Source organism: Saimiri boliviensis, chromosome 6 (genome assembly GCF_048565385.1).
Source record: "Saimiri boliviensis isolate mSaiBol1 chromosome 6, mSaiBol1.pri, whole genome shotgun sequence".
Lineage (NCBI taxonomy): Eukaryota > Metazoa > Chordata > Mammalia > Primates > Cebidae > Saimiri > Saimiri boliviensis.
Genome location: NC_133454.1, coordinates 125,197,889 through 125,223,048, shown reverse-complemented (window position 1 = coordinate 125,223,048; position 25,160 = coordinate 125,197,889). Strand labels below are relative to the sequence as shown.

The 25,160-nt window shown below is 47.8% G+C and overlaps 2 protein-coding genes across 5 annotated transcripts; one reads left to right on the top strand and one right to left on the bottom strand.

Annotated features, from left to right (window-relative positions):
- The first annotated feature begins 15,830 nt into the window (after positions 1-15,830).
- RNASEH2C (ribonuclease H2 subunit C) lies at positions 15,831-17,007 on the top strand. Its single transcript, XM_003937707.4, has 4 exons — positions 15,831-16,095; positions 16,261-16,433; positions 16,510-16,629; positions 16,870-17,007. Exons 1-4 carry the CDS (start codon positions 15,924-15,926, stop codon positions 16,894-16,896), a joined length of 492 nt encoding a protein of 163 aa, XP_003937756.1. The 5' UTR covers positions 15,831-15,923; the 3' UTR covers positions 16,897-17,007.
- A 68-nt stretch (positions 17,008-17,075) lies between these two features.
- Positions 17,076-25,088, bottom strand: KAT5 (lysine acetyltransferase 5). 4 transcript variants are annotated; one of them, XM_003937706.3, is made up of 14 exons: positions 25,000-25,088; positions 24,834-24,900; positions 24,437-24,505; positions 24,212-24,348; positions 23,765-23,920; positions 23,601-23,675; positions 23,417-23,491; positions 22,203-22,451; positions 22,036-22,125; positions 19,869-20,009; positions 19,694-19,787; positions 17,941-18,100; positions 17,730-17,811; positions 17,076-17,637 (listed from the first exon to the last, which is right to left on the bottom strand). In XM_003937706.3, exons 1-14 carry the CDS (start codon positions 25,009-25,011, stop codon positions 17,503-17,505), a joined length of 1,542 nt encoding a protein of 513 aa, XP_003937755.1. In that variant the 5' UTR covers positions 25,012-25,088; the 3' UTR covers positions 17,076-17,502. The 4 variants fall into 4 exon arrangements, with proteins under 4 accessions (XP_003937755.1, XP_003937754.1, XP_010346629.1 ...); XM_003937705.3 differs by lacking the exon at positions 23,765-23,920; XM_010348327.3 differs by having other exon boundaries at positions 24,834-25,011.
- Positions 25,089-25,160: the final 72 nt, after the last annotated feature.

Genomic DNA, 25,160 nt, shown 5'->3' with positions numbered 1-25,160 from the left:
ATGGCCTAATCAGCTCCCAAAGATCCTTCCTCTCAATACTACTGCATTGCGGATTAAGTTTCAACATGCAGTTTGGAGGGGACACAAATATTCAAACCACAGAACAAACCAATATACACCAATGGGTAAATGGAGAAACAACATGTAGTTTAGCCATACAATGTCATATTATTCACTCATGGAATGAAATACTGATACATGCAGCATCATGGTTGAACCTTAAAAATACTATGCTAAGTGAAAGAAGCAGCCAGACACAAAAAAGCCACATATTATATGTTTCAATTTATCTGAAATGTCCAAAACAGGCAAATTCATAAAGAAAGAATGTAAATTAGTGGTGTCAGAGGCTGGGGAAAATGAGAAATAGAAGTGACCAAACAGATACGGAGTTTCCTTTGGGGGTAATGAAAATATTTTGGAATTAGATAGCTGTGATGATTCCAGAGTCTTATAAATATATGAAGATGACTAAATTTTACACTTTAAAGGGATCTTTTTTGTTTGAGATGGGGTCTTGCGATGTTTCCAAGGCTGATCTTGAAGTCCTGGGGGCAAGGGATCCTTCCACCTGAGTCTCCTGAGTAGCTGAGACTACAGATGCGTGCCACCATGCCCAGCTAAAAGGGAGAATTTTATAGTAGGTGAAATAAATATTGATATAAGATTTTTTAAAATGATGAATGTACAAAAGCAGCAAAATTGAAAGACATCTCAATGGCCAAGTATGGAACAAGTTGAGCAACAAAATAAATAATGAGAGTAATACGTTAAAATGTTTTAAATTTTTAGATAGGGTTTCACTCTATGACCCAAAGTGGAGTACAGTGGCATGATCAGGGCTCACTGCAGCCTTGACCTCCCAGGCTCAAGTGATCCTCCCACCTCAGTCTCTTGAGTAGCTAGGACTGCAGGCTTGCACCACCACGCCTGGCTAGTTTTTTGGAGTTTTAGTAGAGATAGGGTCTTAGCATTTTGTCCAGGCTCATCCTCAAACTTCTGGACTCAAGTGATCTGTCCACCTCAAAGTGCTGGGATTACAGGTGTGAGCCACCATGCCGGGCCTAAATTAAAATCTTTAGAGTAAATATCCATAAGCCCATGTTGATGTAAATAAACAGTTGAATAAATAAATTAGGGAGAAAGAACAGCCCCAGAATGCAAATTTTAAAATGTATAGCCTGGGCAATATAATAAGACCTCATCTCTACAAAAAGTTTTTAAAATTAACTGGGCATGATAGTGTGTGCCTGTAATCCTAGCTACTTAGGAGGCTGAGGCAGGATTGCCTGAGCCCAGGTCAAGGCTGCAGTGAGCCACGAGTGCTTGTGCAGCAGAGTGAAAGCCTGTCTCAGAAAAGAAAAGAAATGTAGAAAGAATGATGGAAATAGAAAATCACCATTAGGCAAACACCATAATAATAATTGTTTGGGGCAAGAATCATGAATCAGTGCTCAAACACATGAGCAAAAGCATGATGAGGAACAGGTTATTTGCATAGTCTCAAAATAGTTCCCTATAAGACACTTATGGTTACAAAATAAAGACTAGTAACTTCACAGTGACGAACTCTGACGACGACAGACACCACCTTAAGCAAGTGATCAGTGCAAGCCACCAGCAGTAGGAGCAGTAATGGGTTGCCCAAGAGCACTTGGGACATTCTTGCCAAAAATACATACCATCCATCTAATTAGGAGAAAACATCAGCCAAATCCTAATGGAGAGATAGTCTACAAAATAACAAACGGCCAGTGCTCAAGTCACAGTTATCACAGAATCACAGAGCAAATGCCACAGATAGAAGACTAGAAGGCATGGAAACTAGATGCAATGTGAGACCCTGGAGTCAATCCTGGACCAGCAAAAGGGCATTAATGGGAAAACTGGCAAAAGTCTAATAACAACTAAAGATCAATCAGTCTGTCTTATTTTATCAGCGTAGATTTCCTTGTTTTGATCACTGGACTATGGATATGGAAGATTATAATATTAGTGTCATAATCCTTACGGTGCCGCTCTGCCAGCTGGAAATTTCTGCGGCCTGTGGTGCCTATACTTGGGCTTTGCACCTGCTGGGCTCCTTCTGCTCACTCGGCCTGGCAGGCTGTGTTTGGCTAGTGCCAGCAGCCCAGATCCCACACCTGCCAAAGGCAAGCAGCAGGTGTGTGAGCCAGCAAGTGTGGGGTCTAGCCACTGCACAGAACAGTCATACTGGCTGCTGCTGCAGGGCAGGCAGCTCTAGGTGTCGACACATGTGCTGGCTCCATGCAAGGCTGCAGCTGGACCAGATATACCACACAGCTTGCACTGCAAGCACCTGCATCTGGACAAGGGGAACATAGTGGCACCCAGAAGCTTGGAGGTGCCAGGGACCACAGAGGGCAAAAGAGGCTGTCACAGCCCTGGCTTGGGGAGCTCCTGGTCTGGGGTACTCAGAGGGCGTCAGCTCTTCTCTCCTTCTCATCTTTCACAACATGGCAAGCGGTGTGTGTGGTGGAGATGTGTTTTAGTCCCGTTTGTGTTACACTCTTTCAGTCCTGCCATTTGGCAGGTACTGAGTTCTTGTCCTGCGACCAGGAAGAATAAATCACACCGACAACTGGAGGATGAGCAAAATGGAGAGGAACTTCATTGAGCAACAGAACAGCTCTCAGGAGACCCAAAGTGAGTAGCTCCTTTCTGCAGCCAGGTTGTCTCCACAAATGTCCAGCTCTCAGCAGAGAGGAGACCCCCAGTAGGTAGCTCCTTTCTGCAGGCAGGTCATCCTGAAGAGTCCAGGAGACACAAAGCGTGTAGCTCCTTCCCTCTGCTGGCAGTCTGGAAGTCTGTTGGAGTCTGGCTGAGTCCTGGGTGTTTATGGGCTCAGAAGGGAGGAAGTTGTGCTGATTGGTCCATGGATGGCCATGGGCAGGCCTGGAAAAAAACACCATAAATTTTCACTTCGGACTTTGGACTCCACCCAGAACTGGCAGCCCAGTCCCCAGGCTTCAGGCAGTCCCTGACTTGAAGGTAGGGTTTCAACGGACCCGCCCCTTTCCACCCAGAAGCCAGTCTGCCTCCCACCACCATCAACGTGCTATCCACAGTGCCCAGGATGTTCTTGCTGAGGGGCACCTGCAGGCCTGAACCCAGCTGGCCCTGGCCTCCCTCCCATGCTTATCAGTGCCTGAGGTCTGGAGGCAGCCGAGGCAGCAGGGGGCTGGCGTGTCAGTGCCCAGGCTCAGCCACAACTTTGCTTCACCCCAGAGCAGGTGCCAGGACCAAGGAGAAGCCAGGGAGTGGGAGCAGACACTTTCAAGCCTTTGAGGGCAAGAGGCTTCCTGGGCCTCCAAAAGTACAGGGAAGCCGGGGTCTGGAGCTGTGGCTGGGTGACTGCAGCTGCACCAGGGGCTCCGGCTCCTGCCTCGCCAACTCAGTAGGGGACAAGGCTTTTGTGTATTCCCCAGCGGGAGCTGGCTCCTCGGGGCTCACAGCCTTGCTGTGCATCCTCCACTGCACCTCCTTCGCTACAGCTCCCATGCTGCAGCCTGCGTCTTCACAGCTGTGGCTCCAGATGGGCCGCCTCTGCCATTAGGAGAAGCCAAGTGAGCAGTATTTAAGAACTCTTTGCACCACTTCTGCAAGTTCTCCTTAAGTCTAAAACTATGTCCAATAAGATATGAAAAAAGTAATGAGATGGTGCTATGGTCTAAATGTTTGTCTTCCCAAAATTCGTAAGTTGAAATCCCAACCCACAATGTGATAGAACTAGGAGACAGGGCTTGCGGGGAGATGATTATTCATGAGGATGGAACCGTTGTGAATGAGATCAGTGCCTTTATTAAAAAGGGCCCTGAGAGCTGCCTTGCCCCTTCCCCGATGTGAGGATGCAGAAAGAAGACGCCATCTGTGAACCAGAAATGGTCCTCCCCAGATACCGAATCTGATAGTGCCTTGATCTTGAACTTCCCAGGCTTCAGAACGGTGAGAAATAAACTTCTGTTGTTTATAAACCACCCAGCGTATGGTGTTTTGTTTTAGCAGCCCAAACAGATGAAGACAGACGGTCATTGCATATAAGTAAGAGAAGCCACTCCCATCTCTAAGCCTTGGTTCCTAGACTGCTGTATTAAGACCAAAAGAGAGAAAACATCGCATGTAGGTCATTGGTTCAGATTACTGCATTGTGTTTACTTAGATTCTGTATTTGTCTATTTAGCATCCATTAACCTAAGCGCCAAACTAATGGCTATAGCTGTTTCCATCTTTCCTGTGATCCAGAGCCCATACTCTGAACTACTTTCTTATCTAACCCTCACACACCAAACCAGTATTTCTCCTGCCCTGAATAAAAGGCCAGGTACTAGACGAGGGACAGCCCTATGCCCCCACACTCACCAGATTATTCAGATTAGCCAACTGTATGCTATTTCTGAGGTAGGAGACCAGTGGGACTTGTTTTCTGATCACAACACTGCTGACCAAAACAGGATCTGATCTAGACAGAACAAAGTGAGGAACCTGGCAGGAACCAGCAGCTAGCAAGGAAAGTGATCCCTGATCCCCAAGAAAAATGCCCTCATTTTTCATTAGCGTAAGACACTCCCACAAGTACCATGACATTTTACAAATTCCATGGCAACAACTCAGAAGTTAGACTTCCCCTTTCCTAGAAAGTTCTGAATAACCAGCCCCTCAATTTGCATTGACTTACTCCTTAATTTGAAAATAACTGAAAATGTGTTTAAGTGAATATAAACACAATTGCCGGCCGGGCGCGGTGGCTCAAGCCTGTAATCCCAGCACTTTGGGAGGCCGAGGCGGGTGGATCACAAGGTCGAGAGATCGAGACCAACCTGGTCAACATGGTGAAACCCCGTCTCTACTAAAAATACAAAAAATTAGCTGGGCATGGTGGCGCGTGCCTGTAATCCCAGCTACTCAGGAGGCTGAGGCAGGAGAATTGCCTGAACCCAGGAGGCGGAGGTTGCGGTGAGCCGAGATCGCGCCATTGCACTCCAGCCAGGGTAACAAGAGCGAAACTCCATCTCAAAAAAAAAAAAAAAAAAAAAAAACACACACAATTGCCAAGAGCCCACACATTTCTTACACTGGGTGCACTGCCAATGAGTCAGCCCTGGTCTGCAAGGAGCTGCACCATTCAGTAAAATTGCTATTGTTTAACACCACTGGCTCGCCCTTGAATTCTTCCCTGGGTGAAGCCAAGAACTCTCCCAAGCTAAGCCCCAATTTTGGGGCTCACCTGTTCTGTATCATATGGTGACCACAAAGATGACAAAGACAGCAGAGATGGCAGCTATTGGTGATTGGTGAAGTGGCAGTGGGACAGTGGTGATGAGTGATCAGCAGAGAAGTGATGTGACAGCAGAGATGGCAGCAGTCAGTGGACAGATGGTGAGAGACAGTGATTGACAGTGAGACTGGTGACCAGTGATTGGCAGAGGGGTGAAACAATGAGAGACGGTGAGACATGGCACTCAGCTAGACAGCAATTGGCAAGACAGTGAGACAGGAGAGGCAGCAATCAGAGAGAGGCAATGAGAAGCAGCCAGATAGCAATGAATGGGAGTAACGGAGATGGTGATTGGTGCTACAGCAATAAAAGCTGCAGAGCTGTAGGACTAGCCAAAGGCTGGGCTGGGCTGAGCTCAAGCAGTCCACATGCTTCAGCCTCCCAAACTAGAAAGGTGACAGGCATGAGCCACCATGCCCAGCCTTTTATTTTATTTTAATTTTTGCTCTGAAATGTATGTTTCATTTGTAGTTTTTGCTTTGTTCCCTGAGAGACTATATTTGGGCACTTGTTTAAAGCAAAACACTTGACTTTGAGAGGTCCCCTGTTGTGTTGACTCTGGAACACCAGAGTCATGTTGTTCTGTGGCCCCAACCAGACCTCTGGGGTTCACTGTTGGCTGCCCCCTAGACACTCCAAGGGTTTTTGGCATTGGCATTCCCTCTCAGGATGGTGAGATAGAGGCCCACTCTAGGAGAATCCTGGTCTTGCCTTTTCTTGTCTTCTGCCTTAAAGTTATCATTTTCTGTAAGAGCATTTTCTTTTCTTATTGTCACTTCATTTACACTTTTCTTTCCTTCTACATTTTGCTTGATAAAAATACTTTTCTTGTCATACTTCATCCACTGGAAAACGCCTATTCCACTTTCATAATGCCTTGCTTATACTTCTGCAGGAAGTGAGAATCTAAAAGAGAAAAATAATGAGATCCCAGTTGCTTTCCTCTCTCACTAGACTTAGAAAAACTTCCGGCTCACTCCTGCAATCCCAGCACTTTGGGAGGCTGCGATGGATGGATCACTTGAGGTCAAGAGTTCGAGACCAGCCTGACCAACATGGTGAAACACTGTCTCTAGTAAGAAAAAAATACAAAATAGCTGGGCATGATGGTGTATGCCTGTAATCCCAGCTTCTCAAGAGGCTGAGGCAAGAAAATTGCTTGAACCCAGGAAACAGAGGTTGCAGTAAGCCACGACCATGCCATTGTACCCTAGCCTGGGCAACAAGAGCAAAACTCCATCTAAAAAAAAAATTAAATTAAAATTAAAAAGAAAGACTTCCAGAGACAATGATGAGCATCCCAGAATACTCACCACTAGGGTGTCTTTTAGGCTGTTGGAGCAAGTTGAAATTCAACTTAAAGAAAAAGAGATTCATTTATAATTGCAGCACCACTTGGGTCCAAAACAAATTAGAAAACCAAGAGATTTGGCATAATATATAGATTTGGTTCTATATATTGCAATGCTATTTTACAACTGGGTTTATTCTGTAGAAAAGAAGGAAAATGGGAGGAGGTCTCTTATGTACAGGCTTTTATGGCCCTTTTATGGCTCATGTTACTTCCAGAAACCAAGAAGCTATGCCTAAGTGTTCCCCTCCTAGCTGCTCCCCCTAGAAAGCCTACATCTTTCCTGGAGTCTCCTCAGTACCCCAGTTCTGAGGCCCAAGGTCATCAGCCACCTTTATCCAGCTAGCCCCGGTCTATACTCCTCACTTCCCAATGTAGTAAGCCCAACCAGTACCACCAATAGCGGGGCCCCATATCAACCTCTAAAATAAAACTTGTGTCCATTGCAGGAGGTAGCTGATGGAAATGGGGTAATACTCAGAATACATGTGTCATTTTCTATGTCAGATTTGGCTTTATGCAAAAAAAAAAAAAAAAAAAAAAGGCCAGTTTTCAGAGAATCTAGAACATTTTATGGAAGAATTTGTTAAGTCAACAACATTTTAAAATGTAATTTGCCACGACTTGCAAGTATTGTCTCCTTGCTGTGCCATGGGAAAAATTGGTGGATAAAAAAGCGTAGTTAAGCCAACCAATTATGGCAAAGTTAGAAAAGTAACTCAGGGAAAAAATGAAAAACCCATTCTGTTTCAGGGTTGTTTTGTTGAGGCACTCAGGAAATATACTAATGCAGACCTGGACTCCCCAGTAAGGCCAACTCTCCTGGGTATGCATTTTATTACTCAACTTGCCCCTGAAATTAGGAGGAAGTTACAAAAAGTACCAATGGAACCTCAAACCTCTATGAGCCAATATGTAAACGTGATCTTTAAAATTTACAATAAAAGGGACAGGGCAAAAGAGTCAAAAAAAAAAAAAGACAAAAGAAACAGCTCCAGCCTGAGCAACATGACGAAACTCTGTCTCTACTAAAAATAGGAAAAATTAGTTCTGCATGGTGGTATGTGCCTGTGGTCCCAGCTATTCAGGAGGCTGAGATGGGGAGAATCACCCGAGCTCAGGAGGCTGCAGTAAGCTGAGATCATGCCACTGCAACTCCAGACTGGGGAACTAGAGTAAAACCCTGTCTCAAAAAAGAAAAGAAATAGCCAAAAAGTGCAATCATTAACCATTACTTTAAGCCCCCTGCCACCTTGCAATTAGCAATCCGGAGAAAGTGTCACAAGATCGGCAACTCACTGGCTCCTGGTCCAGAATCAGTGTGCCTACCATAAACAAAAGGACCATTTATAATGAGAATGTCCTAACCATCCCCAACAAATGAGGGAAAAAGCTCCCCATCAATCTTAAAACTAACCTTCTTCCGTATGTCCCAATGAGCCACCTTGCTCAAGTAAAATTACTCAGTCTCCTGGACCCATGACCCAACAGACAGCTTTTTGCAGTGGTAGACAAGTGGCCATCCAAACATTTTTCTTTGGTGGCTCAAGGACTCTGAGCTACCAGAGCAACATGGTTTACCTCCTCCCTTCCTTATTTGATGCTACAGGGTCCCCTTTCCTGCCTCTTCCTGTCTTCCCTACATATCTGGGCAAACAAAATTTCTTGAGGTAGACAGGTCTGAATTTTGTAAGTAATTGGATTCATCTGTCTTGCGTAGGTCTCTTCATTTGTGTGATGTGTGTTGTATTTAGCATGCTATCAAATTGGCTTACAAATAAAATAGAACTCATAAATTAAAAAATAAGACTAATTATTTTGAAAGGAATTTTATGTCTTCTAAAATTTAACTTTAAGATTTTTACCTAGATAAACCTATGATGTTTGTAGCTTTTAGAATGGTTAGGATGGCTTTAAAACAGTGAGCTTTTGTATAGTTGAAAATCTTAAAGTTGTCAAATGGTTCTTATCTATAGAATGTCAGTGTCTGAAGGGCAGTTCAGAATTTCTTGCTCTCTAGATTTACAAAAAATGTGCCAAAGAAAGTGCGTTTTTTATTGGGAAAAAGAATAATTTTTGTCTAATTTGGAAGTTATTAAAAGGGAGGTTCAAAATATGAAGGAACCAGTAAGTAGAAAAGAGAGATATGAGGCCGGGCACAGTAGCTCACACCTATAGTCCTGGCACTTTGGGAGGCTGAGGCGGGCGGATCAAGAAGTCAGGAGTTCAGGACCAGCCTTGCCAATATGGTAAAACCCCATCTCTACTAAAAATACAAATTAGCCTGGCATGGTGGTATGTGCCTGTGGTCCCAGCTACTCAGAAGGCTGAAGCGAGAATCACTTGTACCTGGGAGATGGAGGTTGCAGTGAGCTGAGATTGTGCCACTGCACTCCAGGCTGGATGACAAAGTGAGGCTCTGTCTTAAAAAAAAAAAAAGAAAGAAAGAAAAAAGGAAAGAAAAGAGATATGAAGAATGTTATGGATAGACGTATTTTTTGTTTGCAAGGAAGGATACAGAGAAAGAGTGATTTTATATGAGGAGGGATTTTGTGTAGTATATTCTTATCCTATAGTAAAATGATTAGTTATTTAAGGAAGGGGTAGTATAAGACAAGTTAGAAAGTCCAAGCATGTTGCAGATGATCTGTGTGGGCCGTGATGGGGTTTGTGAGGGAGAATTTTGTGTATGATTAAGCTGAAGGAAAACCCCAGACTTTCTAGAGAATAGTCTATATATTGGAAACAGGTTGTCTTAAGGTGTTGATATGTTAAATTACTGGAAATTTTGCTTTTAATGCTCTAGCTGGTTTCTTTTAAAATGTCTTAGATTTATGTCTCAGAGGTTCAACTTTTATCTCACTGCTTTCAGCTCTTTCTCCCTTTAAAAAGGCCTCATTGGGAGAATATAGGATAGAAAAGCAGACTTCTGTATTAAAAAAAAGGCCTGAGATGATGGCTCTCTCCTTCAACCTTTTTATCAGCTATTGTGACTTTTTTCCTCTGGTTCTGACTGTTGTTGTGCCCTGTTGCTAAATTGTTATGTGCATTTTAACACAATGTTTTTAATTGGAAAAAATTTTTTAATTTAAATTAGAAAAATTTTTAAATCTATGTCTAGGCACATTAATATTCAAACATCAGAAAACCAAAGACAAAGAGAAATTCTTCACAGAAGCCACAGGGAGAAAATGCCTTACTTACAGAAGAAAAAGTATAAGAATTACTTCAGACTTTTCATCAGAAGCCATGCAAGCACATAGCGATGAAAGAAATTTAAGAGAGCACACACGAAAATGGAAAGACATCCTATGTTCATAGATTAGAAGAATTAATATTGTGAAAATGACCATACTATCCAAAGCAATCTACAGATTCAATAGAATCCCTATCAAAATACCAATTATATTCTTCACAGAAATAGAAAAACAAACCTAAACTTCATATGGAATCACAAAAGACCCCCAATAGCCAAAGCAACCATGAGCAAAAGAAACAAAGCTGGAGGCAGCACACTATCTGATTTTATTATTGATAGGGACAGGAGGCATGGAGATTCTGAGAAGACAACAGCGGGTCCGCAGTAGGGGCCCCACTCTCAAGCCAAAAAGCCTAATACCATAGCCCAAAGTGAGAAAATACATCCCTATTTTCCTGCTCAAATGTTGCCTTTTCCAAAACCAGCCATGGCCTTCCTACCCCTAATTCTGTGCCCATAAAAACCCCAGACTCAGCTGGCAACATCAGAGACTACAGCTGGACATTGGAGAGAAGTAGCTTGACTTCAGAGGGACAGCTCAATGGTGTAGCTTCAGAGAGGAGACCAGCCGGGGACAGACAGACTCCAGGGGAAGATTAACTTTCCTGCTCCATCCCTTTTCAGCTCCCCTTCCCACTGAGAGCCACTTTTATCAGCAACAAAATCCCCTGCATTTACCATCTCCAGTTTGTTTATGCTACCTCATCCCTCCTGGACAGTGGACAAGAACTCAGGCACTGAGAACGTGGGTGCGAAAGGCTGTCACAACGACCCTCCATTGAGCTGTTAATACTTAAGCTGTCTGTCAACAGCAAAGCTATAAAGGGCACTGTAACACTCCTTCTGGGGCTTCAGGGCTCTCAGGCACCACCCCTAGATACTGCTGCAGGGCCCGCCTGAAGTGTTGCTCCTGCCCACACTCAAAAGCACTCGCCCTGGCTCCTGCACCCACTCACCTGCACTCCCCTCCCGTGAGGGGTGAAATGCAGCACAACTGAGTGGAGTCTGCCCTTGCCGGCACTGAAGCAGTCAGCTAGTTCTAGCACCCATACACTCCAGTTCCCACCTACAAAGGGGTCAGGAAAATATCCTGCTTCATTATTATTATTATTGTTATTTTAAGATTGGGTCTCGGCCGGGCGCGGTGGCTCAAGCCTGTAATCCCAGCACTTTGGGAGGCCGAGGCGGGTGGATCACGAGGTCGAGAGATCGAGACCATCCTGGTCAACATGGTGAAACCCCGTCTCTACTAAAAATACAAAAAAATTAGCTGGGCATGGTGGTGCGTGCCTGTAATCCCAGCTACTCAGGAGGCTGAGGTAGGAGAATTGCCTGAACCCAGGAGGCGGAGGTTGTGGTGAGCCGAGATCGCGCCATTGCACTCCAGCCTGGGTAACAAGAGCGAAACTCCGTCTCAAAAAAAAAAAAAAAGATTGGGTCTCACTCTGTCACCCAGGCTGAAGTGCATTGGCATGATTATGGCTTATTGCAGCCTTAAACTCCTGGACTCAAGCAATCCTCCCACCTCAGCCTCCCAAGTAGCTGGAACTAATAGCACACCATGCCCAGATAATTTTTTCTTTTCATGGAGATAGGGTCTTGCTTTGCTGCCCAGGGTGGTTGTGAACGCCTGGCTTCAAGTGATCCTTCCACCTCGATCTCCCAAAGTTCCAGGATTACAGGTGTGAGTCACTATGCCTGGCTGCTGACTTCAAAATATACTACAAAGTGGCTGGGGAAAGTGGCTCATATCTGTAATTTCAACACTTTGGGAGACCAAGGTGAGTGGATCACATGAGGTCAGGAGCTTGAGACCAGCCTGGCCAATGTCGTAAAACCCCGCTTCTACTAAAAATACAAAATTAGCCAGGTGTGGTGGCGCATGCCTGTAATCCCAGCTACTTGGGAGGCTGAGATAGGAGAACCTGGGAGTCAGAGGCTCCAGTGAGCTAAGATCGCACCACTGAACTGCGACTACACATCTCAAAAAAACAAAACCCAAAATGTACTACAAAACTATAGTAATCAAAAGAGAAGGGTACTGGTATAAGTACAGACATATAGACCAATGGAACAGAATAGAGAACCCAGAAATAAATCCAAATATTTACAGCCATATGATTTTTTCTTTTTCTTTTTTTTTTGAGATGCAGTCTGGTTCTGTCGCCAAACTGGAGTGCAGTGGTGCAATCTTGGCTCACTGCAACTTCTGCCTCCTGGGTTCAAGTGATTCTCCTGCCTCAGCCTCCCAAGTAGCTGGGACTACAGGCATGCACCACCATTCCCAGATAATTTTTATATTTTTAGTAGAGACAGGGTTTCCCCATGTTGGCCAGCTTGGTCTCGATCTCTTGATCTCGTGATCCGCCCACCTCTGCCTCCCAAAGTGCTGGGATTACAGGCATGAGCCACCATGCCCGGCCACGGCCACATGATTTTCAACAAAGGTGCCAAGAACATACAGTAGGAAAAGGACACCCTTTTCAATGGGAAAATATTCATTTTGGATATTCATATGCAGAATTAATCCAGACGTCTGTCTCTCGCTATATAAAAAAATTAACTCAATGAATTAAGCACTTAGATATAAAACCCAAAACTGTAAAACTACTTCAAGAAAATATGGCATAATGCTTCAAGATACTGGTTTAGGAAAAGATTTTGTGTGTAAAATTCCAAAAGTACAGCAAAGGGCCAGGCATGGTGGCTCATGCCTGTAACCCCAGCACTTCAGCAGGTGGATCACTTGATGTGAGGAGTTTGAGGCCAGCCTGGCCAACATGGCAAGACTCTCTCTCTACTAAAAATACAAAAATTAGCTGGGCATGATGGCATGCACCTGTGATCCCAGCTACTCAGGAGGCTGAGGTGGGAGAATCACTTGAACCCAGGAGGCAGAGGTTGTAACCAGCCAAGATTGCACCACTGCACTCCAGCCCAGGTAACAGAGCAAGAATTGGCTCTGTCTCAAAAAAAAAAAAAGAAAGAAAAGCACAGTAAACAAAAACAAAAATAGATAAATGGGACTATATCAAATTAAAGAACTTCCGTACAGAAAAAGAAACAATCAACAAAGTGAAGAAACAACTTGTAGAATGGGAGAAAATATTTCCAAATTCATTGAAAAAGGAGCTGATATTGAGAATCTACAAAAAACTCAAACAACTCAACAGCAAAATAAACCAAACAATCCGATTGAAAAAGTGGCAAATGATCTGAACAGACATTTCTTAAAAGATATACACATGGCCAAAAAGTATATGAAAAAATTGTCAACATCACTAAGTATCAGGAAAATGCAAATTGAAACCACAATGAGATACCATCTTACCTCAGTCAGAATGGCTATCATCAAAAAGGCAAAAAGTATCAAATGCTGGTGATAATGTAGACAAAGGGGCACTCATACACTCTTGGTGGAAATGTAAATAGTACAGCCACTAGGAAAAACTGTATAGAAGTTCCTCAAAAACAAAACTAAAAGTTGTACTATGATACGATCCAGCAATCCCATCACTGGATATTATCCAAAGAAACTGACATCAATATGTTGAAGATAAGTTTAAAGATTAAGCAGGTGCAGTGATGTGCACCTGTAGTCCTAGCTGAGGCAGGAGGATCACTTGAACTCAGGAGGTCAAGCCATGATCACACCACTGCATCCAGCCTAGGTGACAGAGCAAGAACTTGTCTCAGAACTATATAGTATATATTTGTTTTATCTATTATCTATTTATATTACATGTTATCTATTCTATATTACATGTGTTATACATTATAATATACTGTATATCATATATAAATTATATAATTATAATACATTGTATATCATATATAAATTATGATATACAACAATTTACATATATACACATAAATCATAATTTATAATATATATTATATAAGTTAAATATATTTATCTGCATTTATTATATATTTATATATACAAAATATATACTATACATTATAATATATAACATATATAACATATAATATGTATATTACATTATATAACTATAATTATATGTAATATATAATGAACAATATGTATTTTATATATATATATAAAACATACCTGCACCCCCATGTTTATTGAAGCTCTATTTACAATAACCAAGAGATGGAATCAACCCAAATGTCCATCAGCAGATGAATGGGTAAAGAAAATGTAGTACATATGGACTGTGGAGTAGCATTTAGCCATGAAAAGAAGGCAATCCTGTCATTTGTCACAACATGGTGGAGCCGGGAGGACATTATGTTCACTGAAATAAGTCAGGTACAGAAATATAAATAGCACATGTTCTCACTCATATCTGAGAGCTAAAAAAATCTGAGCTCATTAAAGTAGAGAGTAGAATTGGGATAATTAGAGGCTGGGAAAGGTAGCGGAGGGGAGGGCAGGGATAGGAAGCCAATAAATACAAAGTTACAGTTAGGTGGGAGGAGGAAACTCTAGCGCTAATTATCACTGTAGGGTGGATATGATTAACAATAATTTAGTGTAAAAAGCTGGTAGTTGGATCTTGGGAGCAGTGGGCGGTCCGTCTCGAGGTGAGACACCGCCCATGATAAAGAAAAATAAATAAATAAATAAATAAACAAGAACAATCATTTAGTGTATATTTTCAAAAACTAGAAGAGAGGATTCTGAATGTTGACAACGCAAAGAAAGGATATATGTCCAAGGTGATGAATATGCTAATCACCCTGATTTGATCATTACACATTGCATACACACTGAAATTTCACTCTAATTCCACAAATATGTACAAGTGTTACGTGTCAACTAAAAAGAAAAGAGAAAAAAATGTAAAATAGCAACCATGAATTGGATGATGATAGCATATGAACAAGTGAAGTGACTATCAAGGGCATCATAAACAGCAGGAACCGGGAATACTCTACTACAAGAGACCTACAGTACCGTGTAGTATACAGGCAGACCTTGGAGACAGTAGGGATTTGGTTCCAGACAACCACAATAAAACTATTGTGATATTAATCACACAAATTCTTTGGTTTTCCAGTGCATACAAAAGTTATATTTAGACTGTACTATATTAAGTGGGCAATAGCATCCATTATGTCTTAAAAACAAGGTACATTTCTTAATTTTAAAATATGATCTGGGCCAGGCATGGTGGCTCACGCCTGTAATCTGAGCACTTTGAAAGGCCAAGGCAGGTGGATCACCTTAGATCAGGAGTTCAAGACCAGCCTGACCAACATGGAGAAACCCTGTCTCTACTAAAAATACTACAACAACAACAAAAAAAAATTAGCTGGCCGTGGTGGCATGTGCCTGTAATCCCAGCTGAGGCAAGAGAATCCCCTGAACCCAGTAGGCAGAGATTGCAGCGAGCCGAGATTGCACCACTGCACTCCAGCCTGGGAGGCAGATTGAGACTGTGTCCAAAAAAAAAAAAAAAAAACCAGGGTACAGGAAGGGGAGAGGAGGGGAAGAGAGTGGAGGGGAGGAGGGTAAGGGAGGGGGGAAAAGAGAAGAGAGAGAAGAGGAAAGGAAAGGAAAAAAGAAAAGAGAGCCTGGCGCAGTGGCTGACGCCTGTAATCCCAGCACTTTGGGAGGCCGAGGCGGGTGGATCACAAGGTCGAGAGATCGAGACCATCCTGGTCAACATGGTGAAACCCCGTCTCTACTAAAAATACAAAAAATTAGCTGGGCATGGTGGCGTGTGCCTGTAATCCCAGCTACTCAGGAGGCTGAGGCAGGAGAATTGACTGAACCCAGGAGGCGGAGGTTGCAGTGAGCCGAGATCGCGCCATTGCACTCCAGCCTGGGTAACAAGAGCGAAACTCCGTCTCAAAAAAAAAGAAAAAAGAAAAGAGAAAACCCTGGGACTTGGACCCAGGGAGGCAGGGCTTGCAGGGAAGGCGTGGAGAGTAGGGGGAACTACACTTCCCGTGAGGGTCCGCGGCGGCTTCCCAAGAGGCCCTGCGCGCTTTCCGCGCCAGCTTCGGCCTCAGCCCGCGAGCACCAACGTTGCCTTGGAGCGAGGATGGAGAGCAGCGACGAGGCAGCAATCGAGAAGCACCGCGTCCACTTGCGCCCTGCCACGCTGCGCGACGCCGCCCCCGCCACACTGCACCTGCTGCCCTGCGAGGTCGCGATGGACGGGCCCGCCCCAGTGGGGCGCTTCTTCACGCCCGCCATCTGCCAGGGCCCTGAGGGTGAGCGCTGCAGCCGGACTACGGCTCCCGGCAGCCCCCGCGCTCTTCCTCGTCTGGGTTTTTGGGGGTCGAGGTCCACCCGCAGGCGGCGCGAGGGCAGCCCTGGGCTCGCCCCGCAGGGCCCAGCATGGGTCCCTGCCTGAGGCCCTGCGCCTTCTGCTCCAGGTCTCGAAGTCTCGTTTCGGGGCCGCAGTCTGCGGGGCGAGGAGGTGGCGCTGCCGCCCGGCGTCGTGGGATACGTGATGGTGACGGAAGAGGAGGGGTTGATGGGGAAGCCGGACCCCTCGCGAGATTCCGGGACTTATGACCAAGAAGAGGAGCCGCTGGAGCGGGACTTCGTGAGCAAAGGGATAGGGTAGGAAGTGGGTGCGGGCGGGAGCTGCATTCCCGATGCTGAGCCGGCCCCTTCCCCAGGACCGCTTTATCGGAGCCACTGCCAACTTCAGCCGCTTCACCCTGTGGGGCCTGGAGACTATCCCTGGCCCGGATGCCAAAGTGCGTGGGGCCTTAACTTGGCCCAGCCTCGCAGCAGCGGTGAGTACACAAGGAGCCCCCTTTCTGGATCTTGCCCTGGATGGAGTTTTGGAACACGGGCTGGGGAGCACAGTAGGGCAGATGGAGCCTGGAGGATTCTACTGGGTAGTGCGTGGGAAGCGCGGCTCCCCGCATGTCCTGAAGGGGTTATTCTGAACAGCTGGGTGGTTCCCCGGGTGTGGGGGGTCAGCCTGCCGCCCTGTCTTACAAGCCCAACAGCAGAGGCGACTCCTGTTGCAGATTCACGCACAGGTGCCCGAGGACTGAGAACCAGAGCTTGAAATTAAAAGCCGCGATCCCTTCCTTCACAGCAGTAAACCAGTTCTTCACTTTGGAGCCACTGATTCCATCACCCCAATAAAGGAGCTCTTCACAGCACCTGAGTCTGCGCGCCTTACAGGCCCTAAGCCAGCACGAGCCCCTTTCCCACAAGAACCCTGCAGGGCTCTGGCATAAAGAAACAATTTATTGCCAGGGGCAATGGGGGTTAAGAAAGGCCAGAATCTTTTGCAGCCAGCACCCACCCTACCCCCAAACTTCTACTTTACAAAAGAAATTTTTACAATACCAGCCCTCTGTACAGAGCTCCCCCACCCCCCATCTCACTGTACACAGCTGCCTGGCTCCCTCTGGTCCCTGGTTCAGAGCAGGCCTGGGCCTGTAGCCAGCTGACCTTGGAGTTGGCCTGAGCCCTGAGCTCGCCTTGGTGCTGGGCACCAGTGGGCCCCTGCTAGGCCTGTCCCCTCCTTTTGGAGCTGTCCTCAGCCCCATCTCCCTTAGAGTGCTTTGTGGGAGCTGTAGTGGGGACAGGGCAGGGCGGGCTATCAGCCCCAGTCCTGCTGCTGTCTTGCTACTGCAGTGGGCAGTGCCTGGTCACCACTTCCCCCTCTTGCTCCAGTCCTTGGGAGTGAAGTGCAGACACTTGGAGTCGATGCGAAGGAGCCGCTTGAGCATGGCCCGCTCATGCCCGTCCACGATGTCCTCTGATAGTGTGAGGATGTACTGGCCCTGGGCAGAGGAGACAGACCAGCAAGTGGTCAGCCCACAGGGGCCTGCACTCTGCATTCCACACACCTGTCTCCCCCTGCCTTCCTCCCTACCTTGTAGTAGTTGATGAGATTGAGGTACTGCAGAGTGGAGATGACATCCTCCTTCTTGATGCTGGTGATTTCACTGATCTCACTGTGGGAGGGCAAAGGTCAGTTCCCCTGAGAACCTTCATTTGTCCCCAGGAACCCCAGGAGAGAGTGAGAAAGCCCAGGAACAGACAGGCCATGCCATGCACCCCCAGGTCGGCGGGGCCAGGCTCACTTGATGGTGATCTGTGGCCTCTCCCCGCTTTCGGACTTCAGCCCCATCAGGATCTCGAGGATGGTTTGGGACCAGTAACTTCGATAGGATAGGAGGCCAAGGTCTGAGAGGGGCTTCTCAGGGGTCCCTGTTTTCCCTTCCACTTTGGAGAGTTCATAGCCTAAAGCAATGGAGCAGGAGAGGGTAAGAGGTCACAGATGAACATAAGCAACATTTGAACAGGTCACCAAGGCAGGCTGCCTAGTTCCCATATTGGCCCTGCCACTTGGCACTTCTGTGCCCTCAGGAAGAACTAATGATCATGTATTCACTCTTCCCCAGTGTGCTGAGCACAGTGGAGGGTGTGAGGGAACTGAGAGGAACAGCTGTAGTCAAGCACAAGGGAGACCAAAAGCCAGTGAAGGCTTATGGGCAGGGGATGCAGGGAAAATGGCTCATGGGAAGAAAGTGCCTCCAATTTTCCTTTGCCATCCCAGGCTTGGTGTCATGTGAGGAAGGAAGTAGGGACTGATTCCCATCTCTGATCCAGGCCTGAGGAGGCTTGAATTCTCAGTCAAATCAGTCCTCTTACCTAGGATCTTGGAAGTGTGAGCTGCTCTAAGACCTGAGTGGCCTGACTGGGTGGTTGTGAGGATGCAAGGAGAGAAGGTGCTTCCTAAGACGGGGAGACCATTCCTGAGAGCCAGTGAAACTGACCCCGACAGTGGCTCGCTCCCTCCGACTCGTGCAGACAGCTGAGCACTGGGAAGCAGTGTCCAGTGAGATCCTGAGACCCTGCACAGCCCTGAGTGGCTTCACATCTCTTTGGCAGGGTCTTCATTCTCCCCAGTCAGGGACCTGGAATGTTTGTTACTACTAGAAGCCCTTCCTCACCCTCAGTTATAACCAGCCTCATAACGGACCTTAGCCCCTTGGTGATCCCACCCACATCCCATCTCCATTGCGGTCTGAGCTCCAAGATGGACTTAGACTGAGTTTCTTCAAGCATCCACTCGTGCTACCAGGCTGAGAAGTTCCTGAGGATGTGACCCCATCCGGGCATCCTTTAACCAATAAAATTCCTCAAATGGACCATAACCTTGATCAGGTAAAGCCTCTGTGTCTTCACCAGGCAAAACAGCTAGGACTTCTGTCACCTAGGTCAGAGCTTGGTTATTCCAAGGGTTTGGTGAGTGGTGAGGTAGACAGAATGGGGGGTGATGGAGAGTAAGAGGCTGGGAAGGAGAAGGGGGCCTCAGGGTTGGGGAGGACGCTGAAGGGCCCATGTGTGATGTAGGTCAGAGTCCCTCTGGCTTTAAGAGATTGACCTCACTGAACACAAGGAGCAATCTACGCTTACCTCTATTTGTAAACAGCATTTTGTATACCTGCCTGCCAGGCTCAGGGGAAAACTGGGGACATTAACCACTGGTCCTTGCCCAAGGACCTGTATCATGGCACATGTTACCAGATACATGAGCACCAGGAGCTCACTGACCTGCCCATGGCCCCAGACAGAAGCATGTAAGTCAGTTGAGTGGCACTTAGAACCTTGGCCAAGGAGCAAAGTGTAGGGCTGAGAACCTATCCCAGATGAGCAGGGCAGTCAGCCTGAATGGAGAGAACCCCAGTAGAGTGCCACCGTTATTCCTGGCTGGCTGCCCTAGAGACTGGGCTGCACAGCCAGGGTTGGGAATCACAGTAGCCCGGCACATCTGCCTGTGAGGTACCGATGACGGGCGCACTACCCCCTGGCCACAGCACACATACTCACTGAACTCGATCAGCAGCTTGCCGTAGCCCCGGCGCTGGTAGGGAGGCAGCGTGAGGATGCAGGCCACGTTGTAGTCTTCTGTTGACTCCTTCTCCTGGAAAAGGGAGACAGGTCAGTGTGAGGAAAGGGACCTGGCTCAGGACAGGGCACAGGGACAGCCTGGGTGGGCACTGACCTTAGAGAAGTAGCCCACAATGTGGAAGCCCTTGCAGTCGTACTCCGTCATGACGTAGAAGAGGAAAGGGTCTGTGTCATAGTACAACGTCTTATGGTCAAGGAAACATTTGGCCAAAAGACACAGGTTCTGGGAATAACTCTGCAAGAGAAAAGGCTTATCACCACTCTGGGTACCCTGCCTTGAGCCTGGCCAGTGGTTCCGGGTCGACCAGAAGCTTCACCGTTTGTGCTGTGCCCCAGGCCGACAGGTGATGAGTGTTCCTCGCTGGTGGAACTCCCTGGTGGGGCCTGATCCATTCCACCAGCCCGCAGCTGAGGCAGGGCTGCTCCTCAGTGCTGAAAAGCCTGCGCACCAGAGGTGTGATGGTGTCTGACTGCCTCCCTGCTGAGTCCGACAATTTTCCCGGCCTTGCTTGGCACACCTCGATCTAAGCCTGGCCCGGAGACTCCAACTGCCCCTTAACATTTTTGTTTTTTTGTTTGTTTGAGATGGAGTCTCACTCTGTTGCCCAGGCTGGAGGGCAGTGGCATGCTCTCAGCTCACTGCAACTTCCACGTCCTGGGTTCAAGTGATTCTCCTGCCTCGGCCTCCACTGTAGCTGGGACTACAGGCACGCACCACCATGCCTGGCTAATTTTTGTATTTTTAGTAGAGACGGGGTTTCACCATGTTGGTCAAGACGGTGTCATCTCTTGACCTCATGAACTGCTCACCTTGGCGTCCCAAAGTGCTGGACAGCTGTCAACAAATTAATGTGTCCAAAGGCAGACTCCAACCACAGCTTCTGAGAGAAGCTCTCCCTATCGGACAATCTTGGGAGTCCAGCTGCTAAAAACCCTAACATTCTACATCCATAGTCACACCTCCTGGGAACTGATCTCCAATTCTATGACAGTTAAAGAATTCTGGAATTTAACAAAATAACTGCCTTAGGGGTTACCCCAGCAAAATTATGAATCATGCTGCTCTATTTCTGCACACAACTACTGCATTTCAGACACTGTGGGTTGATTTTTTTTTTTTTTTTGAGACAGGGTCTCACTCCTATCACCCAGGCTGGAGTGCAGTGGTGCAATCATGGCTCACTGCAGCCTTGACTTCCCAGGCTCAGGTGATTCTCCCAACTCAGCCTCCTGAGTGCCTGGAACTACAGATGTGCACCATCACACTTGGCTCTTTTATTATCGATTTATTTTTGAGACAGAGTCTTGCTCTGTCGCCAGATTGGAGTGCAGTGGTGCATTCTTGGCTCGCTGCAACCTCTGACTCCCTGGTTCAAGCAATTCTCCTGCTTCAGCCTCTGGAGTAGCTGGGATTACAGGAAAATGCCACCAAGCTAATTTTGTATTTTTAGTAGAGACAAGGTTTTACCATGTTGGCCAGGATGGTCTCAATCTCCTGACCTTGTGATCCATTCGCCTTGTCCTCCCAAAGTGCTGGGATTCCAGGGTGAGCCACTGCACCCAGCCAATTTTTTTTAAAATTTTTAGCAGAGATGGGGTTTCTCCACGTTGCCCAGGCTGGTCTTAAAATTCTGGGCTCCAGTGATTGGCCCACCTCGGCCTCCCAAAGTGCTGGGGTTACAGGTGTGAGTCACTGTGCCCAGCCAGAAATTGCTTTTTAACCACCTGCTGCTGGGTACTGCCACTTGGATGCCCAGATCCACATTAATAATTACAGAATGGTAGTTAACGCAGCATCTTCATCACCTGAGCTCTGTCCCTCGTAAGAGCCTTCCCTCATCCTCCCTTCTCTGCCTCTCAGCCAGCATGATCTTTGTGTTTCACAAAGACCATCTCTGTGCATCCATGCCTACTCCTCAGAATGCCACTGCAAGAAATTCCCTCAGCCACTTTATCATCCACGTCGAGGCTCAAAGTTAACCTCTGTGAAGCTCTGCTGACCAACTCCTTTGGGTCCTGCTAACCTACTCTCTGTTTCATGACATGACATGGAATCTAAGCGGTTGTTGGTATGTCTGTCTCCCCATGGACTGTAAGCTGTCAGAGAACAGAGACTGTCTCATTCCTGGCACCCGCCAGACAGCAGGAACTCAATAAAAATGGGCTGAACCCATCTGTTGGCTCGACTGGTCAGTTTTCCTGAGCAAGAAGAAACTGTCATTTGACTTACCCCACAGCCCCACTGCCTCTCAGGCACTAACCTTGTTCTTACGTCCATCAATCTCAAAGAAGGAGATGGTGCCTTTGCGGTAAATCTCATTGCCTGGAGGATGTCGTAGGTCACACTTGGTCTGGGGAAAACAGGAGGATCAGGGACGACGGCAAGGTGGAGGATGCTGGGAAGGCAGCCTCCCTGGACCCCTCATACCAAGTGACGCTGAAGACACTTGAGGCTACGGCCATACTTGAGGCAGAACTCGCACAGGTAGAGGACGGGTAATGTGGTGAGCTCCTGTGGGTACGGGGAAAAGTACCACGGCTTGAGGCGGTGCCGGCCCAGCTCGATACACTCAATGTTCTTCATCCGGGTGACGATGTCGTCGTGGCTCCGGTCAGACACCAGGCTGCCAGTCATGCGTGGTGCCGATGGTATTCCATCTGAGCTGTCCTGAGAGTCCTGCCCGGGATGAGTGGAAGACACCAGGTTAGAAGAAACAGCTCAGCAGGACACCACAGCTCACAACCCTTCAACAGGTTTCCCTCAAGCCTAACAGCAACTCTATAGGGGAGGTACCATGATCCCCAATTTCCAGACATAAAACCTGAAACCCTAAGGGACTGATGATGTGGAAAAGATCACCCAATGACCATTTTGGAAACGGAGTCTCACTCTGTCGCCCAGGATGGGGTGCAGTGGTGCAATCTTGGCTCGCTGCAACCTTCACCTCTGGGGTTCAAGCGATTCTCCTGCCTCAGCCTCCGGGGTAGCTGGGATTACAGGTGCCTGCCACTATGTCTGTCTCTTTTTTTTTTTTTTTTTTTTTTTGTGAGACAAAGTCTCACTTTTTTCCCAGGCTGGAGTGCCAGTGGTGTGATCTCAGGTCACTGCAACCTCCACCTCCTGGGTTCAAGCATTTCTTCTGCCTCAGCCTCCCAAGTAGCTGGGATTACAGGCGTGTGCCACCAGGCCCAGCTAATTTTTTATTTTTAGTAGAGATGGGGTTTCACCATGTTTCACCACCATGTTAGCCAGGATGGTCTCAATCTCTTGACCTCATGATCCACCCACCTTAGCCTCTCAAAGAGTTGGGATTACAGGTATGAGCCACTGAGCCCAACCAATTTTTTTACTTTTAGTAGAGATGAGGTTTTGCCATGTTGGCCAGGCTGGTCTCAAACTCCTGACCTCAGGGGATCCACCCGCCTTGGCCTCCCAAAGTGCTGGGATTACAGGTGTGCACCATGGCGCCCGGCCCCAATGATTCATTTGAACCATGTTCTGCCTGGCTCCTGATCCTACCAACACTAGCCCTGCCCATGCCCACCACCCCTTCATTTTTAAACTCATCACTAAATAACTCTCCACCCTTCCTGCATCCCTTCCTTTTCACACAGCTCCCTTCTGCTGCTCCCCAGACCCACCTCATCAGTGCCCAGACAATTTGATTTTCGCTTCCGTCCTGGCTGGGCTGCCACTGCCCTACGTGCTGCTCCATTCTGCAGATGAGATAGCAGGAAAAGAAGGGATGACTGTGAGATAAGCCTGAAAAGGGCCACCAGAAGGTAGAAGAGAGGAAAGGAACAAGAAATAGTTTGGAGAACTCACCTGGGGAAAAACCGAAGCTGGGGCTGTCTCGCTGGGCACTGGAGTTGCTGGTGAAACCACCTCCACCTTCCGTTTCTGCAGAGAGAAACCAACAAAGGTGGGTCAGAAGGTAGAGAAGGCGGGACCTGAGAAGAAAGCAAGGTCCCTGGAATTGCTGAGGGTACCGTTGAGCGGTGGTTGGGCTGCAGGCAGGAGCTGGAGGAGAGCGGCTGGTCAGGCTCGCCACCGGGAATGGCCTCCCGCTCCTTGGGCAGGTTGAAGCGGAGTGTGATCTGGACCGGGATTGGCAAGGTCTTCCCGCTGGCCTGGGCCGAGGCCGGCTGTAGAGATAGGTCCAGGGTCTTCCTCTGGGGCGGGGATGGCAGTGGGATGGGGAAGGGGAAAAGGGGCCCCTCAGCTCAAAATTATGAAACCCCACCCTCTGCCTTCTGAAGGACACAGGACTAACTACTGGACTCTGGGAGCTACATATGAAATTTGGCCCCGATCTTTTGCAAGCTGAAGTCAGGGTAAGAGGATGCTGTCTCCTGCCCATCCAGGAGCCCCTAAATGCCAACAGATAAGAGAAACAGGAGGCAGGAGAGAAGAGGTGAAGTGGGGGACCTACTCACCACCTCTCTCTCTGGAGAGCCGGGACGGGACCCAGGAAGTCCGTTCTTGGTGGGGGTCTTGGCCTCTTTCTTGGGGAACTGGATCTTCTTTAGGTCCAGCCGCTCGTGCGTCACCCATTCATCCAGACGTTTGTTGACTGTAGCAGTGGGGATGGCTCAGGAAGGAATGCCAAAGACTGTCCCCCAACCCTACCCTGCTGCCCCCACCTTAGGCCCAGAACTCACAATCAATGTAATGGACGTAGAAAAGCTTCCGGCCACTGATGTCCTTCACGCTCAGGATCTCGGCCAGTGCTATGGGAATAGCATAGGCAGGGGCCTTAGACGGGCCAGGCCATGAGACTCCACCCTTTCACGACCTGAACTCCACCCCCAGGCCGGATTCCTAAACTGCAGCACTTGGAAGGTCTCATCCAAGCCTCCTTCAATCACAAGTGCCACCCCCTTTCCAGACCCCGCCCTGTAACTCTCAGAGCAGCTAAGAGCCACGCCCCTTTATCGGAGTGTCTGAGCCCCGCCCGCCCCATAATTCCAGAGGCCCCTCCCCATGCCGGGGGTTCAGTTGCCTCCCTCCCGCCCCTCGCCCTCAGGTTCCTTAGCCCCGCCCCCCGACGTCACTCACGCCACTCATCTTCGTTGTCCTGGTTCCGCCGCAGCACGGGTAGGCGGCAGCCCTCGATTATCTCCCCCTGGGGAGACAGCGCGGCGCCAGGGTCGGCTACTGGGGGGCCTCGGGCTCTACCCACCTCCCCTGGCTCCCTCCGCCCCGCCCCGGGCACCGGACTCACCACCTCCGCCATCTTCCCTCCCTCCACTGCCACTTCCGGCCCCTCTGGGAGACGTCACTTCCGGAACTGAGCGAGGTGTAGGCTTGGGCCTCACGAAGACCCTATAGAGGACCTTTGAGAGACACCGCCACCCAGCTGCCAGCGGCAAGACTGCCCCTGTG